General features: G+C 45.9%; 1 protein-coding gene across 3 annotated transcripts in view; it reads left to right on the top strand.

Annotated features, from left to right (window-relative positions):
- The window catches only part of NDST2 (N-deacetylase and N-sulfotransferase 2), a 123,595-nt gene extending 104,709 nt beyond the window's left edge, over positions 1-18,886 (top strand). For all 3 annotated transcript variants that reach the window (XM_036385552.2, XM_036385553.2, XM_036385554.2), the window contains 12 exons: positions 3,412-3,499; positions 3,664-3,818; positions 5,321-5,506; positions 5,907-6,035; positions 9,580-9,762; positions 10,567-10,663; positions 11,813-11,936; positions 13,368-13,542; positions 13,771-13,941; positions 15,259-15,368; positions 16,860-16,962; positions 17,114-18,886. In XM_036385552.2, coding sequence (XP_036241445.1) covers positions 3,412-3,499; positions 3,664-3,818; positions 5,321-5,506; positions 5,907-6,035; positions 9,580-9,762; positions 10,567-10,663; positions 11,813-11,936; positions 13,368-13,542; positions 13,771-13,941; positions 15,259-15,368; positions 16,860-16,962; positions 17,114-17,239 — 1,647 coding nt within the window. In that variant the 3' untranslated portion in view covers positions 17,240-18,886. The remainder of the gene's footprint in view (positions 1-3,411; positions 3,500-3,663; positions 3,819-5,320; positions 5,507-5,906; positions 6,036-9,579; positions 9,763-10,566; positions 10,664-11,812; positions 11,937-13,367; positions 13,543-13,770; positions 13,942-15,258; positions 15,369-16,859; positions 16,963-17,113) is intronic.
- The last annotated feature ends 217 nt before the right edge of the window (positions 18,887-19,103 follow it).

The following is a 19,103-nucleotide window of genomic DNA, read 5'->3' as shown; positions in this document are numbered from 1 at the left end:
AAAGGCCTCCAAAAATACAGATTGTGCATGGCAGTGAATGCTCTGATAGACTGTGACAAGCATGAAGCAGTCTGGCCTTGATATGGCTTAAGAATTCCAGTGGTCAGTGCTGGGAATCTCTTTGGGGACCCCATCAGTGCCTTGCTGGGGTGAGCCTTTAGCAGGGAGCATAGCTGGGCAGGCGCCTTTCTGGCTAGTTAGTGGGCAGGCTTGTATCTTGGAAGGCTTTTTGAAATAAAAGATAACAATAAAATATAAGAACAGATAAAAAGAGATACTTGGATGGATGGAGGGGCAGTTTTCTAGGGGAATAAAGTCTGCCTTTTAGAGGTGGGAGATAGCTTAAATGCCAGCCATCTCTCATACCATGTGAGCAAACTGAACTTCTTAAATATGCAAATGAAGATCTGTTCACATCTGGCTGGCTGTTTTCTCTCCTAAGGGGTAGCCTGCTCCACAACTCTTGATTGCCTTTTGTTTGAGTCTTAGAGCATATTATGGATACAAAAGAAATACCACTTGAATCACCCGTTAGATGTGGTTAATACTATCATATTCATCTTACTTTATGAAAGAGAGTGCAGAGAGAAGTGCCATCTTCCAGCCTGCATGATTGCACCTTACTGCAGCTTACCTCTTGAGACCTCTTGGAACCAATGTGGAACCAGGGAACATGGAATGCATAATGTGTTGAAACAAATGTTCACATACTGGCACCTTAGTCTCCTTTATCCTGTTCAGGGGAAAGGCATTTCATCAAACCTGTGCTCTGCCACCTCACGGCTGTGACTATGACAAGGACCCAGCAGCAGCAGCAGAGGGATGGCACACCATTAACAATAAACTTGCCAGAAAGCTGGACTCCATAGGACTCCATAGTCTCTAAATTTCTGGGGGCCCCACAGTTCCTCCCTGTTCCCTCCCCAGACACAAAGGATTGCAGCCTGCTGGAGCAGGGCTTTTTGGGATTTATTCTCAGACAGATGTGTTGTCATGGTAACCCCAGCCAGGCTTTAAATCTCTTTCTGTGCAGAGGAATGCTAAGCCTCTTAACCGCTGTCTTTCCTCCCACCACTTTCCTACTCAAGCTTGGGGAACTGGATGTGCCTTTCAGGCCAGCAGAGGGAAATGTTGGAGCTTGGGACAGCTCTGGAGAAAGAAAAGAAAGTGGCACTTTCCTGTTTGAATTACTGGGTGATGTGTTCAAGGTGCTGGTCCCAAATTTGAAGTGATCTTTGTAAACCATCATCTGGACAGACAGACGGATGTTTTTCCAAGGAGAGATGCACAGCTCTTATTCTGTGCTCCCTGATGTGTGGGGTGAGTCCCAGTGTCTTGCTGGGCCACGTAAAGGGAACTCGACCTCCCATTGCCTGCTCTGAGTCTTGTACTGCAAAGTAGCCTTCAGCCATCAGTTTTGCTGGCACGTCACTTTTTAAAAGCACTGCCTGTATTTGTGATGGGTTCTGGAGATGTCACCTGCCTTGCATTTATCAAATTACTGTTCCTAGGTGGGGACTGAGGTAAAGATGTGGTAGGCAAGTATTTGTGATGGGTTCTGGAGATGTCACCTGCCTTGCATTTATCAAATTACTGTTCCTAGGTGGGGACTGAGGTAAAGATGTGGTAGGCAAGTGGCCATGGAAAAGCTAAAATCTTAGAAATTTGTCCCCAGCTGCATTTGGTGTCTGTGTTGTGTGGATGTGGGAATGAGGAACAGGCAGTGAAATGTGTCTGTAGGGAAAAGTCTGAAAGCTTGGATCCTTCATAGAGAAGCATTGAGAGTGTCTTGTAGCACTGCACATGTAATCTGTCTGTCTTCCCATCCTGCCATGGTAATGGACTGCCTGCCTTGAGTGTAAAACCACTCAGCATATGTTTGAGGTGAATGGGTGATTGAAGTGAATTAGAGAAGCCATTTTTAAATTAATGTGATGACCAGTGTTTGGTTAACACTGGTTTGATCTATCAGTGGCAGCAGTGATTCGTGAGGTTATCCATAAGAAGTTGGTGTCAAGGCACCTCCATGGAATGAGTCTGCCTTTGTGAGTGCACATTCACTGCTGAGGGAGTGGTGCACCCAGACAGTGCCTATGGAGTGTGAGCTGTGTGAGGGCACCTTGTGGTGCTGTGTTCTGCTCCTTGGGCCTGGGGAAGGGCAGCTGATGCAGGAAGATCTGTCCACCTTCCCCACATGGTTTGCTAGGTCTGTGTGCTTTCCCCAGAGTTATATTCCATGTTTCCTGTGTGATTACATCCAACTGAAGTCTGGTGTTGAGAGGTCATCACCTTCACCTTGGTGCAGCCACAGATCCATTGCTTTCTGAGAAAAGCTATTAAAATCTAAATAGCCCAGGCAAGGACCAAGTCTGTCACCTGCCAACAGCCCTCCTGCTATCCCCTTGTTTGATTGGGAATTCTCCCACAGGGAGATTCACCAGTGATATTTCCCCAAAGCACACAGGTAGCAGCAGAGTGTTCATCTCACAGCTGCTCTCTTTTTATCGTTTTCCAGCAGAAGGAATTTGACTAGAATTAGTTTGTGTCCTACTTGTCTGTGACACACTGAGCCTCTGGGATTTGGGTTTTGGTTTGGTTTTTTTCTGGCAAGGCTGTGTGCTGTCTTACTCTGTACCCTGCTGGCCCCTGAGGTTCGTGGCACAAGGCATCTTCCCTTTGGTTAAAGCAATGACTTTGGACATTTAAAGTCATCACAAGTGAGCACAAGAGAACCTGTAGGAGATGCAAGGATTGTTAATGTTGGCTTTCCCAGATTTTCTTCCCAGAATCCAGGAAACTTTTTCTGCTACAAAATTTTGGCACTTTCAAGGGAGCACAAAGTCAGGGAAACCTATTTGCTGTGGCAGGACTCTTTGCATAGGTAGTTCTGAGAATCCACCTTTCCTCTTTAAATAAAAGCCCCCTCCCTTTGGATCACTTACTGTTCATGATATTGACTTCTTTCATCTGTGTACCATAGACTGCCCCATCTTCCTTTTCACTAGGACATGGACTGAGAAGGGGCAGAGTTTCATTAGCAAAGTCCCAGCCAACGTGGTTGAAAAGGGAGCATTGAGGCTGAACCTGTAAAGTGTAAATAATCTATTGCTTTCAAGTGAGATTTATTGTCCTTTTGCCTTAGGACAGACACTCTGGGTCCCTCATATTGAAGTGGAGAGCATGGCCTGACCATGGTTTTAAAGAGGCATCTTTTAGTACAGCAGAACTACTTCAAGTAAAGGCTGTGTATGAGGAGCACTTATCTGCTCTGCTCCACTCCAAGGGAAACAACGCCCAAGCCCCATCTCTTGTGATACCTCTTCAGACTCAACTGGGCAGTAGAACACAAAAATCATGTTACAGAGGAAAAAATATTAATATGAACATTTCTTTTCCCTTTTGTTCAAACAGGCTTTACTGAGCACTCAGAATAAGCTGAGAACTTTAGTCCCAAATTTCACCTTCAACCTGGGCTTCTCAGGGAAATTCTACCACACAGGTAAGCCCCTGGCACTCCTTTGTCTCAGCACACCTACCTTGGGGTGTGTCTTGTGTAATGCAGTAGAGAGAGCATGACTGTTGGAAGGGGATTAGCTACTGCTTTTAAACATTGAGCCTCTCTTCTGCCTTTTGATTTTGCACTTCCTTTTCTGCTTTCTGTAGGTACAGATGAGGAAGATGAAGGGGATGACATGCTGCTCAAGCACAGGAAAGAGTTCTGGTGGTTCCCTCACATGTGGAGTCACATGCAGCCTCATCTTTTCCACAATGTCACTGTGTTGGCTGAGCAGATGAAGCTGAACAAGCAGTTTGCTGTGGTAGGGAGCATTGCAGATTATTTACTTTACAGTGCTAATGCTTAAACATTTTTCTCCTGGAATAGCTGTTTGGACCGCACTGAACCAAATACTAGTCTAGTATTTCAGCTGCATTTAAGCAAGGCAGTTCTGGAAGTTCAAATTGATGTGTAGCTCCTGCTGTCTTGAGGCAAGAAACACCATTCACATGCTTGCCTTTTCCATGGGACATGTTTCCCAGCACCTGCATGGCCCCAGGCAGCTCTGCTACATTCCAGGGTGCAAATCCCAAAGCTCTTGTTTCCTGAGGTATGAACTTGCAGTATTGCCATCCCAATGCAATTAATTTACAAACTCTGGCAGTGAGCAAGCATTTCCTTTTCCATCCTTATTTAGTGTGGTTCTGTAAGGAAGTCACCTGGTGGATAGTATAAAATGCTCTGTCTGCTAACAGCCCTTCTTCTGGCCTTCCAGACAATGTCGAAGGAAGTTACTTAGCTAGGAAGCACAGAGGAAATTCCCTGGGTTTTGGCAGAGGAGAGGGAAGCATTGAACATCCTGCATTGATGGAACAATGTCTGTTTAGTTCTTACAGCTCAGAGTTGAATATAGCATACATGTTTCACTGAAAAGAAATGTCCTCTTCACCTCTAGTTTGGTTCTTTTGATGGTAATCCCCTTGGGAATAACAGGCTGCTGTCTTGTGTTCCTGTGACACACATAGATGAGGAATGATCATGAATGCAGAGCACAGTCACAGCATTATAGAAACAATTTAGGCTCCTCCTTTTCCTGGTTAAATAACAATGCAGTCTTTTGCAAAGAGAGACAAAGCACAGAACACAATTACACATATTTAACATAAAACAGGCTAGCAGTCAGAAAAGGTTATTGCATCATTTAGGGGCTCTGGTTTTTTCATACACCACCAGGGCAGAGCTGTCATCATTGATATTGTTACCAGAACCATTTAGTGGAATTAAAACCCAAGAAATTCAGAAATTTCCTGTCATTTTAATGTAGCTCCAGGCCCCATCTCTTCACCTGCAATAGTCTCTTGCTCCTTGTCTGCTTTTCTTTGAATTGCTAGAGACAATACAGATCCCAGTCATCTTCCTTTTCTCTATATCAGTTAAGGAAATTTTGTTCTCCTTCTCTAGTGACTCACATCTAGGCATTGTGGGAGTGAGATGTGTCACTTAACAGCATTGATTAGTTTGTAGTAACCAGGGAGCCTGACCTGAAGGTTCTGAATTAATCTGATCTGTCACAGCTGCAAGCTACAAGACCATTCTTACAGCAGCTGTTACTAATGTTGAATGTCCTTGTTGGTACAGAATTCCCCTTCTAGTTCTACAGATGCATAAAGCAAGAAGTATGAGCAGTATTTCAGTTTTCCCAATCCAGAGAGTTTTCATGTTCCTCTGTCATCTTGCTCCAACTTGGATGCTGTTGCTAAATATGATCCTTATTAAGGCTATTAGTTAAATACCGAATTATCAAGCTGTATATTCTGCTTCTAGGAGCATGGGATTCCTACAGACTTGGGCTATGCTGTAGCCCCCCATCATTCTGGGGTCTATCCTGTCCACACGCAGCTCTATGAGGCATGGAAATCTGTTTGGAGCATCCAAGTAACGAGCACAGAGGAATACCCACACCTACGGCCTGCCCGGTACCGGCGTGGATTCATCCATAATGGAATCATGGTAAGCACAGCAGAGCCCACTTGCCTGCCCAGGGAATGGTCTTCTCATGACCTCCATCAGGGACATTAATCTTAGTATCACCAGTGTTTCCAAAATCAGTAAGTGAGGCAGAGAAGAAAAACTTAGCTAGGGTCAATTCTGTGTTTCTCAGAACAATTCAGGGGTCAGTACTGAATGGAGAGCAAAACCAAGCCCATCTAGACTAAATGGAAATCCCAGTGGCTTGCTTACAGTGTGATGAGTTAGGTGGTTGAGAGGAATAGCAAGAGTCCTCTGCACCTATGCCACTTACACCCCTTACTCTTTGTATTGATCCATAAAGTGCTGCTTTGACTCATTCTCACACAGATGCTGCTGCATCTGCCTCTTGTCTAACTTTGCTTTTTTCTCATATTGCCAGGTTCTGCCTCGACAGACCTGTGGTCTTTTTACTCACACTATCTTCTATAATGAATATCCTGGTGGCTCAAAGGAGTTGGACAAGAGCATTCGTGGTGGTGAACTCTTCCTGACGGTGCTTTTGAACCCAGTAAGTTCATCTGAAAGGGGAGTTTGTGCACAGCTGTCCCAGTGCCTGATATGGGAAAGGACTAGATCTTGTTGTGACCACCTCTGGCTTGTGTAGGATCTGCAGCAGCTGTGGGTCTATGGCAGCCCCAGCTAAAAAGCTGTAGGAGTTTATACTTTCAGGTCTGGAAGCCAGCCTTCTGTCCCTATTGCCTGAGATAAATTGTTTTCTTTACACACCACAACCAAACCTTCCTGCTTGCTAAAAGTCTGGAGTAAGGAGGAGGTTGTTCTTTGTATTACGTATGGAGCGATCAGTCTTGTGTTCCCATATGCTGGGTGAATTGCACCTTGCCCTACTCTGTAATTGTCAAATCTTGAAGCATGCAGAAATAGCCTCTGTGAAAGTAAAGGCTGTAGGTCTCTCCAGGAAAACCAGTTGCTAGGCTGTAATCTAGAGATCTTTACTGATCTAGGAGGCCCTGCCAAAGAATTAATAGAAACATAGTATCTAGAACTACCCATTAAAATTTACTGATAAGATATGATGGTCAAAGCAGCTGGCAGTAATCTGTGATCCAAAAACAATTTAGGAAAATTGTGTTCTGGTACAGGATGAGCTTATTTGCCAGATTTACTGTTGGCTCTTTGTGGTGACTTAGAACTCTTTCAGGGACCTTCGGATGCTTCCCATGTTTACACTTCTGCTTCCTTTTGGCAGTGTAGCATTTCTCTGTGTCAGAGCAGAGTGCTGTGCTCTAAGCTCCTCTGGTGTTTGCACAGTGACTCAGACCTTGCATTCCCCCCCTTGCTGATAGAGCCATCTCAGGGGCCTGATAGAAAGCTGGCCAGCTCTGCAGCCCCAGCAGTGATCCGTAGCAGACTTGGACCAGGCTCTTCCAGTCCTTTCTGGTGCTTCCAGCTCCCATTAAGTGACATGGAGGAGTATCCAAGCCTGTATGTGTGTGATCAACTCCACAGTGCAAACAGAAGATGTTTGATCTTCTGACTAGTGAACAGGGTCTGATGTCAGAATAGCTGTTGATCCTGAGCACAGGCTGATTGCTTCTCACAAACACTTCTGCTCACACTGCGCCGGCCGGTTACTGCTGTGCCCACAGCTGCTTGTTATTGCAAGGGTGCTCATACCCTTCTGTTTCTGTATGCTAGGCTCTCTGGGATCTTTGCTCTCATCTTTCCTCAGTGTGAAAGAAGGGAAATCACAGCACACTGACAGCAGAAGGGAGGGGTGAGGAGCGAGGTGTTACTTCCAAGTCAGTCTGCAGAGTCAGTGGGTGTGGATGAGAGGAAGGGAGGGAGACAGCCCTTGAGTGTAGCTTATGTCAGAAGGAGTGCTCGGAGCTGTTCTGGCAGCAGTAGCTGTGAGGGGGCAGAGCAGGCTGCCAGGCCTTGTTAAACAGTGCACATGTTACAGGCTGTGACTGCATGCTCAAAAGTCCAAGGAAATGGCTCATTGGCTGGATTTGTCTTTTCTTCTTCCAAATCCAGTTGCTTGTGACTGTTTGCAGGTGGCAACATTACCTGTGTGAGCCATTTTACCAAATGTAGTCAGTCTTGAGACACAGTTGCTAATTTGGAGCACATGCAGGCTGGTTTTTTCATTCTGGAAATCATGAAGGGGTCCCAGGTGGTCTCCTTTGTCCCCCCTGCTGCGATATTTGATTTGTGCCAGTGAGCCAGACTCCTCATACAGGAAATTTTTCCTCTATGTATTTCACCAGCAAATCAAAGGGATGAGGCATATTTTGCTGTCACAGAACCTCCCTGATGTCTTGCAGAAAGGGGCAAAATACAACATGAGATCCTCTTGCCACCATGCCTTGCAGTTACGCAGATCTTTCTGTCCTCTGCTCTGTGTTGTATTTAGCCCATCCTTACATAACAGCACCAAGCACACGCTGCTCTTTGAAGCGTAGTTGCCAGAGCCTGTCTGGCAGGGCCTCTCTGTCAGCTCAGTAGGGAACCAGAAGTGAAAAACTCCCAGGCAGACAAACATGATAAATCTTGATCTGCACTTACTTTCCATGTGTCCCAGAGTCCTACCAGTGTTTTCTGTTGCCTACCCAAAGATGCTGGGTTGTGAGCACTTTATGGACAGAATTAGGTTTGTTTCATACAGTCTTGGGGATGGCTCATGCACAAAGAGCTACTTTCTATCAGTACCTCTTCTTTTGCTGAGACTAACCCATGGTGACACTGGGCAGAAAACTGAATTCAGACTTCCTCAGTGCCAGCAAATGTCTTCATCCCAAGACCATCTGTCTCCTGCTTCCCCATTTTGCTCTTTTCCTACTGTGAGTGGGAAAGCCATTCCTGTCCCCTGCCAGGGAAGCCTGTCACTGCTTCCTGATCTTACCTGGTGTCACCAGAATTGAACCCAGGACTGTACAGCAATGGGTGCCCCTACTGTGACTGAGGTCATTTTCCCTCCCTGCACTTGCAGACACTGGGCAAGGTGTGCTAAATCAGCCATTCCTCCAGTGGCCTCAGTGTTCTGCTTTTGTTTTTTTAACTTCTAACCAAGGTGTGGTTTATGTCTGGCAAGGTGCTGTTGTGTTACAGACATGTTACTGGGATGCTGAATTCTATGGGACAGATCAAAACCACACACTAGAGTTAAGCTGACAAGAGTCCTTCACACTCTTTTCCAAAAATTAAAATAGTGAAAAACTGACAGGAGGGAAATGTATCTACTTGAGGGAAGAGATGGCTTGGCACAGCAGAGAGAGTGCACAACCTCCTGAGCACTGCAGTGCTGAGGCAGCTGCCATGGCTGTTGAGTGCCACTTTGCCCATGGATTTTAAAGCTTGGCAGGACACTTTGCAGGGGCTGCCTGTGCTGAAGGTTCTTGCAGGCTAAAACTTACCAGCTGGTGTCTCTTTCTAGGACAATATCCTACTGCAGTGTCTCTTTGCAGTCTCTGTTCAGATCCCCAGACACACCTGTTTATATTTTAAAGTGGGAGTTGCCAGTTGTTCCTTTACATTTGAGATGTCAGTTCCAAAGAGAATGAAAGCTGATGGGCTGTGGGCCCACGAAGGACTCCTGTGACAACCGTCCCTGTGCTGTGTGGCCTGGCCTGCAGTGTGGTACCCCCTCCCTGGCCTGCTGCCCTGCTGTAGCAGACTCTGCAGCTCAAGAGGTTGCCCTGGTTGTGCCTTGGGGAGGGAAAGGGAAGCCCCTGTTTTCCCATGAAAGTGGCTTTGCATGGTTTTTGAGTAGTAGGGAGTTACTGACTAAGCCTTGTTCACCTAAATGTCCTAGAGCCACTTGAATGGCATTTTGAAACTGTTCTGGACACATATCCAGGGTTCAGTTACCATGACCCTGCACCATTCCCAGGGATTACTAAGAGGTCTGTGCCCCTCCTCTGCTGAGTTCTTCTTGTCTTCCAAGACTGTTTCCTGACAGATGGACATTTGTCAGCCAAGACAGCCATGGCATTCTGAGTTGTGAACAGCTTCTTGCTGACCATGGAATCAGGCTAGGCAGAAATAGTTCTGTTACCTGATTTACCAGTATCCCATGTCTTTTTTATTTTCAGATCAGCATCTTCATGACACATCTGTCCAACTATGGGAATGACCGTCTGGGACTGTACACTTTTGAGAGCCTGGTCAAGTTTGTGCAGTGCTGGACCAACCTTCGCCTGCAAACATTGCCTCCAGTCCAGCTTGCAAAAAAGTACTTTGAAATCTTCCCACAGGAGAAGAATCCCTTGTGGCAGGTGAGAAGGCAGCTTTTACCACTCCTAGTGATTTTGTAAGAGGTGTATCCCACATTTGAAGTGTAGCAAGACTGCTGATCCAGAGTACAGAGGGGTAAAGCATAAAGCTTTTAGGTTTAACTTTTGTGGCTTCAGGTTGCCTGTGACAAATGGTAAGGTGGAAGGGATGGGGGAGTAGGAGCAGTAGGACACAGTCACAGGGTGAGCTTAGGGACACGGATTGACTGTCATACATGACCAGGGGCCAGCTTGCAGGCATTTGGGTCATTAAAGGGTTTGTTTTAGAGCAAGCTGCTGTGAAATGTAAAGTGTGCAAGCAAGAGCCCTGTTTGGTGCTGGAGGAGCTTGCAGGCATGTTAATGTGATTAATCTCAAAGTAATTTCACACTGCAGAATTCATGTTCATTAAATAAAACCACACTTATTCCATTTTATCCCAGTGCAGCAGCTCTCTGCATGGTAATGAGCAGATGAAATTAACTGAAGGTGATAGAGTTGTCTGTCTGCCAGAAGCTCACAGATGCTGAGCTGTGCTGTCACAGTGGCTCAGCCCAGAATGGCTACATAGGGCAAGGCCTGTGGTTAACACTCTCAGAGGGACTTTGGATCCCGTGTCACTGGAGCTTTTGAAAATAGTCCCCAGTGTTTTTACTTAACACTTGATGCCTGGCAGAGCAGCAGTGTGGCTCTGAAGTATTCTTCATATGCTAGGAGCATTTTCCCCAGAGGACTGGCCCTTCCAGCTTTTCCTCCCCTTGCCATTACCTTCTGTGGTAATGCTTAATCTCATCACTTGTGCTACAGAATCCCTGTGATGATAAAAGGCACAAGGATATCTGGTCGAAAGAGAAAACATGTGATCGACTCCCCAAGTTCCTCATCGTGGGACCTCAGAAAACTGGTAATGTGAACACTGTTATATAGATTGTGGCTTCCATCTCACTCTTGCAGAGCTGGAAAGGTCCATGCTGTAGCTCTTTATGGCTGCCCTTTGCACAAGCTGCCAAATGGCCACAGAGGACATTTCAGACAATCTCAGATATGTTCTAACCTAAATCTGGCAAGTCTGTCAGTACTTTTCCCCCCTGGCACTGTGCTTAGCTTGCCCTACCTGTTTTGGCTTTCCAAAAGCTCAGAGAACCTGTGACCTTAGTGTGTCACAAACAGGCTGTCAGCAGGACTAAGCACACACTTAGCAAATGCTACAACGAATGTCCCGTAGTGCTTTTATTGCTGCAGATCTGTGTACCCACTGCATGCTCCATGTCACTGTCTTTGAGAGGGAGAGAAACTCCTTTGTCTGATCTCTGTCACCACCTTTAAACTGCTGTGGCATTGTGGCTGGCAGTGACATAGCTGTATATACTGTACTGATGATTGCCTTCTAGGCTGAAGAGAGCAAAATCTCTTCAGCTAATACCAGGTCTTCAAGCCTTGGCTTTCTGTGTAATGCAGTGCAACAGCAGCACCAACTATTCACAGCAAATGGTGATCCTGGACTTGGGACAAAGGTTTTCCCAGGAGAGCTGCTGTCCCCTGGCTGTGTCACTGGGAAGCTCTGATGGTGTGTGTGCAGCATTAACCCAGCTGTATCATGACCCAGACTAGTTTCAGGTGGCTCAGTAAGAGCAGCGTAAAGGGAAAACATCGACAGCAAAGGCAGGACAAGGCATCTCTGGTGGAGTTCTCACCCCAGGACACTAATGTTGTCCCTAGCACACCTCCTGCCCAGGCCACCTGTCATGCGGCACGTTTGTAGTCTGCCACATGACAATGTGGCTGTGCCACTGGCATGGGAGTAACTGACATGGCTGGCAGATGTCTTGCAAAGGAGGCAGCTCAAATCAGCTGCATGAGTTAAAATGTGGATTGAATTTGACTGAGCAGTGCTTGGTGTCACTGCTGTTGTAACCTGTGTGAGTTACAGGGTTGTTCAGCTACAAAGGAGAGGAGTGTGCCCATCTGGGAACAGTTTCTTGCAGTGTAGGTAAGCCTTTAATTCAGCCAAAGCACTGTGTGACCCAGGTCCCTTAACTGGTTCCTGTTGCAGGCACAACAGCTGTGCACTTCTTCTTGACCATGCATCCAGCTGTCACCAGTAACTTCCCAAGTCCATCCACCTTTGAGGAGATCCAGTTTTTTAATGGTCCCAACTATCACAAAGGAATTGATTGGTAAGAGACCTGACACATGTTCTTCTGTGATATGGTGCACCCATGCTGCCTTCTCCCAAGTCTCTCTGTATGTCTGCCTCGTCCCCTTTAGCAGCTTCTCTGTTTCTGAACAGCTGTTTTCCTCACTTTGCTCAGTGCATGCTCTCTGTTTTCCTGGTAACCCAGCTGTGTAGTCCCAGGAGCAGCACAAGTAGTTTCTCATTTTACTGACTCTTCACCAGGAGAGCTGTAGGTATGAACTAGCTTTAAAAATTCAGCAAGTCCTTGATGAATGCACTGCTGTCACGAAGGTACTTTGACATGCAAAACAGACAGCAGTGTTTCCATTGCAAAGTTCTTATGGTTTTAGAGTTAAAACACATAATACTGGAGGGGACAACCTCCCTGCTATTGTTCTCAAGCCTTGACACTTAGAACAACCACTGTGTTCCTTGTGCTGGCTCCAGTATCCATATGCATACCTTGCTGTTTACATGTAGAAGTTTCCACCTGGCAGGCAAATTCTAGCCTCATCATGGCACTATTATGCCACTGTGTTTCCAGGGAGACAAAGTTTAAAGGTGTTTCTTACTCAAAGCAGTAACTTTAGCTGACAGTGGCACTGGCCTCCCTTGTGTGTGGCTCTGAGGGATGGCTGTGTGGCACAAAGGCATTCTGGGATTTCTTTATCCATGAGTTGTGGGAGATTGACTTCTCTAATCATTTAGGGGCCTTTTGAAAAGATACTGGAAGACGGTTAGTACTTGAGCAGAGCTCACAGAAGTCAAGCACTACAGAGCAGTTGCACTAGCTGACAGGTTAGAAAGTGAAGGCTTCTATGTGCATCCCCTGGAAAAGTCCTCCAGATACATCTGGAGTGTAGCATCACATGCAAGGGGAGAATCTTTGTATTTAACACGGAATTTGCGTTTGTTGCACAGCTTAGATTTGAGCATAGATCAGCCTTCCAGTGCTTCACAGTCCCCAGCTCACCTTACCCTCTTATTAATCAAATACCTTACAGTTTCCATGTTACTTATTCAACAAGCTCCTGTGAGGCAAGGCGGAGATCTTTACCCTGCACCTCAGCTATGGATTGAGGTACAAAGAGATAAATGCTTTAGACAGGTTTAAGTAAGTGATTGGTAACAAGGCAGGCACATGATTCTGACCTTACTCTTGGACAAAATGTCTTTCCAGCTAAAGCTTGCAACTGGGACCTTACCCTCAGGTTTTTCCTTCCACTGCCCAGGGACTCGGGGAACACACTCTCAGCAAAATACTTCCTTACCTTTGTATAATTTCTCAACTTTCTTTGTCATATGCCACCACCCCTTTTTGAGTCACGCCTTTGCTGCAGCTGTGTCTGTTGAAGAGGAGTAAGGGCATCGTGGGGCTGTGCCTTTTCTTATTGGGCCATTGCTGCTCACCAGCATCCCTTCTGTTTGGCAGGTACATGGAATTCTTTCCCATTCCCTCCAATGCCAGCACAGACTTCATGTTTGAGAAGAGTGCGAATTACTTTGACACAGAGGTGGTACCAAAACGTGGTGCAGCCCTGCTGCCTCGAGCCAAAATCATCACTGTTCTGATCAACCCTGCTGACCGAGCCTATTCGTGGTATCAGGTAACTTCCCTGCGCTGGCTGGGGATTAACAGCCACAGAGATATTTCAGTGGGGGAGGTAGAAAGCCCACGGATGTGCTTCCCTAGAGGAGGCAGGTTCCCTGCAGGGTGTGGACACATTGACATACAGAGGCATTGATGGGTGGCTGTGCTGAGTCATTGGGATCTGCACTGAGAAGCTTAAGGCGGAATCGTGTTCCTGCTCCTGAATCCAGCTTGTGTTTTTCAGCACCAGCGTGCTCACCATGACCCTGTGGCACTCAATTACACCTTCTACCAAGTGATCTCTGCGAAAGCCCAGGCCCCGCAGGAGCTGCGCACCCTGCAGAGCCGATGCCTGTTCCCCGGCTGGTATTCCACCCACCTGGAGCGCTGGCTGACCTACTATCCCTCTGGGCAGGTAGGAGAGCTGCCTGTGGAGCCCCCTGCAGGTTTAGTGTAGAAGAAAGGGGAACAAACTGATTCAGGAGCATGTGCGCCCCCCGTAATTTTAGTTTTACCTTCTTGTCTTTTGGAACAAAAGCCACTACTGCCTTTCTCCTGTTATGAGTGAGTAAGAAATTAGGCTTGAATACTCCAATTTTGCACTTTATTGTATTTGTAAAAGAAAATGACTGCATGAGGATACTGTGATCTCCTAGAATGCTCCACAGTACTGGGAATTTCAGCAAGAACAGCAGTGTTACCACTCCCTTCCTTTCATCTTGGCAGTCTGCAGTCCAGGGACCTTCTTCAGACCCAGAAGGTCTTCAGCCACTTGCTGTGGTTTTGTTGCTTTACAGAGAGGCTCATGGACTCTGCATCTTGCTAGTTCCCATGTTGTGAAGCCTTTAGCTGTCTGCTGAAGGGAAAGTTCACTGCAGAGATGTCAGGATTTAGTGTTTTGTGTATAAATTTGCAAAAATGCAAGTGAATAGACAGTGTAGACTATTTTGGTCTCTAAATTCTGAAGACATTTCTAAACTGTCTAAGATTATCTATCTATCTACCTATCTTTGTGTGTGTATATATATATATATATATATATATGTGATTACTGTGAGTCAGATGTTTTGTCAAGTTCTTTCTGCTGCTGGGGTTATTCTTCAGACAGTCTGTAGTCCAGCAGAGGGTTATAATGTCCATTTGGTCTCTTATTCTCTGCCAAAGCAGCAGAGCCTGAACTGTACATGACAGATGTGTCAAGACTAAAAGAGAGATGGCAAAGCATTCTTAGGCTTGTATCTCATTGCCTTACTATTCCTGGAGGTTATTGCTTGAGGAATGATGGAGCCAAACACCCACCTCCTTGTTCTTACTGCAGGTCAGTCTTTAGTTCGTGTGACTGTTGCTCCATTCTGTTCTTTGGAGTAGATAATTTATTAGCACAAATGTTGTTCATTGTCTGTGAGACATGTAACAGGAGAATACCTAGCACAATGGCTGCTGACATCCAAAAAAAAAGGGTTTCCAGAGACAATCTGTACATGCTGCTTCGGGGCCTTAGTTACAGGGCATTTGGTCAAAGACAACTTTATTAAGCAAAGCCTGTCATGTGGCCCATATCACAACTTCTCTATCTCTGGTGACAAATGGGCCACATCCCCACTGTGTTGTTCTAGAACAGACAGATTTTGGCTGCCTGTACTCACAGGCCAGGGCAGGTGGAGATGGAGGAAGCTCACAGGTGTCAGTCAGCACAAGCTGGCAGAAGCTAAGGCAACTGTTCTCTTTTCAGCTTCTCATTGTGGATGGTCAGGAGCTGAGACACAACCCTGCCTCTGTAATGGACAACATCCAGAAGTTCTTGGGAGTTACGCCGCTCTTCAACTACACCCAGGCCCTCAGGTAGGGAAATAGCTCCCTTTTGGGAGAATGCTTTCTCAGCCAGGAAGCCCATGATTAAAAGAATACTTCTTGTCTCTGATTACAAGATCTGCCAAGGTTTCACAGTTAATGCCTAACCCTAAAATTAGATTCAGATAGCACGAGATGCTTTGTGGAGACTGAAATCACACCTTGGTGTTTCCTATAGGGGAAGGACAGGGTTCTGACACTGTCTTGGAGAAGAATGAAGTTGTTCACAGCAGTAACTATATTTTTTCCAGCTGGTCTTTGTGTTTCAGAAAAGGTGCTGGAATTATTAGCACTCCTTATGCTTTGTGTTATACATACATGTATTTGACAAAAAGTAGAAGAGGTATGATAAAAAATGTGTGACAATCTGCTCATATCTTCACCCAGATGGAGATTAGGGCTGCACTGCACAGTTTTGAGGTAAAGAGTCTGTTATTAGAGATGATGTGGATTTGACAGGTGCCCAGAGCTGTCTGAGGGAGCGTTAGCAGAGGCACCACCTCACTGCTACAGTTACAGGGTGTTCCTGAGCTGTGACTGTGGTCTTGCCCACACTGCATGTACAGTTAATCTGAATAGATTAAATGCTGTTGAAGGTGTACTGTGGCCATACCAGTTCAGTGGAACTGTTCAGTGGAAACTGTGCAAGCCCACTGAAGATGCTGAATATTGTTCTTTGCAGCTGAAAACTGTTATCACATTTTCTCTGCTGTCACAGCCTATGCCAGCTGAGGATGGTGGGTGGGGATGCATGCATGCAGACACAGAACAATTGCCCTTTCCTTTCACAGTAAAGAGAGGACAACTAATTCAGTTCTCCCTCCCCCTACAGCTGTTTCCAAAGGGGTGGCACAGAGCTCCTCAGGGGTGAACAGATTCAGAGAAATGTCAGGTTACTTGAAAGCTTCACTTGCTGCAGCACATGTGCCAATGGTGAATGGAGTATCTACGGTAGAGGTACTGCCAGTACCCCTCAGCCACGGTCAGAAAATAGATGGGATTTGTCAGCTTGCCTCCAATTTCTTCAAGGGACCTGCTCAAACCTCAAGCTCACCTTTGGCCAGCTGAAGGGACAGACCAGGCCAGATCCAGACATGGTTCCCAGCATTGCCTCATGCCTGTGTTTTAGCAAGAAAAGAAACACTTGACTCTTAATAAACAGTCAGGGGATTCTCTAATACTCTACTATAGCGAGGAGATTTAAAAGAATTTACATACACCAAAAAACTGATTATTATCTTTCCCCCCAGCTAAACAGACAAATTGTGTAACCATGGTACAGCTGAAATTTGCACAAAGCTGAAACCACCATGTTTGTAATAGATTTCTTGTCAAAGTAGTCCAGTGCTAAAAAATCCAAGGAACCAATATCACAAAATAAATAGGTAAAGCACTGAAATAGGAAATAACTATGGAGTTACTTAATTGCTGCTGCTAATTGGGTATGTGGCTGAATCTTTCAAAGATAAATGTCTTTTTCAGATTTGATGAAGCAAAAGGATTTTGGTGCCAGCTGCTAGATGGAGGAAAGACTAAATGCCTAGGAAAGAGTAAAGGAAGGAAATACCCTGATATGGATTCCTTGGTGAGTAGCTGTCTCAAATCTCTTGACAACAAGAGAAGTAGAAACATCCCAGCAAACCCACATGGATTTTCCTACCCTCTGTCCTAGATGACCTGTGGAGCATGTGTTGAGGGTAACATCTTTCATGCTCATGTGTCTGTTCTTTCCACAGTCACGGCTCTTTCTAAGAGACTTCTACCGGGAGCACAACATTGAATTATCCAAGCTGATGAACAGACTGGGGCAGCCCCTTCCTACCTGGCTCCGAGAGGAACTGCAAAACTCCAGCTGGAGCTGAGAGGGACTCCCTGGCCCCAGTGCCATTGGCATGTGTGGTGCTCCAACATGTGCTATGATGCCATCTCCTGTCAAGCCAAAACAACTGGACAAAGGAGCAGAGAATGTGCATGTGGAGCCTTGCCCCACCCTTGGAAAGGGCTGCTGCCCTGCCACTGCCTTGGGGCATAGAGTGCAAGTCACATTCTTGAAGTATTAATGGTGTGCTACTGCAATTCGGCTTTTACTTACAGGAAGGATTTGAAATGCCTGCCCTACTTAGAGCAGGGGAGAAAGCAGAGTTAACACTTTGTGTATTTTTAAATTACTTTTCTCAGTCTATGAAACAGGCATGAGCTGGAGTTAATGTGTTACTCCTCTGAGCCCAGAAGTAAAGGCTGAAGAAGGGAGACAAGTGAGCCCACTGCTGAGAAAAGAGCAGCAGCCTAATAAAAGGGGAATCCAGTGCAGTGAAGCCCAGCTTTTACCCGTAGTGTATGTGGCACAGCGAGGCCCAAGAACGCCCTGTTCCTGCCCGTGCCCATTGCTTACAGTGCCGCTGTGTGGGGATGGTGGGGACTGCACCTGCGGGGACAGGCACAGACAGGTAACCTTGTCCCTCCTTATCTGCAGGGCTTGGGGTGGGATACACTGTCTGCTGACTCTGGTCAATGAATTGCTTTGTGATCTTAGAGAAAAGGTTTGTCACATGTGGCAACATGGCAAGTATTTCTCTGCAGGGACTTAAGACGTTTCAAAAGATAACCAAGGAGCAGTAATGTCCCTGTAGAGCACTTGGGAGGTGTAAGTGCAGCCCAGCAGCAGGGGGAGGCAAAGCTCAGGTATTGTAAAATATGGCTGATGTTACAGCTGAAAACAGGCAATTCAGTTCCCCATGTCTGATCAGCTTAAAAAACAAATCCCTTTCCAACAGTTCCAGCATCCCTATCACATAGTCCAGTTGCTAACACTGTTTAAATCTTCTTGCACGCCAACAGTCCAAGGAAAAAAGGAAAAAAAACAGTTAAAAGTAAGTATTGTTCAGCTACAAAGGGACAGCTTTGCACCAGAAGTGGTTTCCTATGCCTAAAAGGGGCTTCTGCTTCTGCAAAGTACACAAAGGTACTTTTCCTCCTGCAGTTACTGGATAATTATTCTCAGAGGAAATCCTCCATCATGGTTGTACATATTTTCTTTGAGCCCTCCTTCCCAGGCACAGGTGGGCCTTGGAGAGGTCTGCAGTGGGGCAGGATCCACATGAACAAGTCATGGAAACTTCCACAACTGTCACAAGCCAGTTCTCTCTCATCCACAGAGAAGTTGCTTCAACTGACCTTTTCCATTGAGCCTTAGGTATTGTGTATTTCTGAATGAATGGTGCATTTACCGATGTATGTAAATGTATATAGAATGCAATATAGTATTTTATTTCATGTGCCCGAGGAAAGGGTTATTTTGTGCAGCCAAAAAACTGATGGAAAGACTAGAAACCCCTCTCTCATTCCTGTTAGAGAGAAAAGCCCAACTTCCTGCACTTGATTCATGTATAGCATCATTCACATTGAATGATAATGAAGAAATTCTTGGCTCTCGAAGCTGAGCACATGTGTCTCAATAAAGGCTAGAAGTAGTAGTAAGTGGAGATTCAATAAATGTACTACTTATTTTTCTTCTTTGTGATGATTTGGAGTGGTGTCATGGACCCTAAGCTGCTACAAGGGTAAGAAAAACTGGAACTCCTCCTCCAGGCCTTAGGCCTGATATTTGGAAGGGGAACAGTGGTGTTTAACTTACATTTGAAACAAGGTACAAGCAGTGTGCTACTTGCAGCCAGGCTGGAGTTTGAGACTCATTCTCACTGGTTTGTAGTAGTGGTGACGTTGGGG

This window comes from Molothrus ater, chromosome 8, assembly GCF_012460135.2.
Source record: "Molothrus ater isolate BHLD 08-10-18 breed brown headed cowbird chromosome 8, BPBGC_Mater_1.1, whole genome shotgun sequence".
Classification (NCBI taxonomy): Eukaryota; Metazoa; Chordata; class Aves; order Passeriformes; family Icteridae; genus Molothrus; species Molothrus ater.
This window is presented reverse-complemented; position numbering and strand designations above follow the sequence as displayed.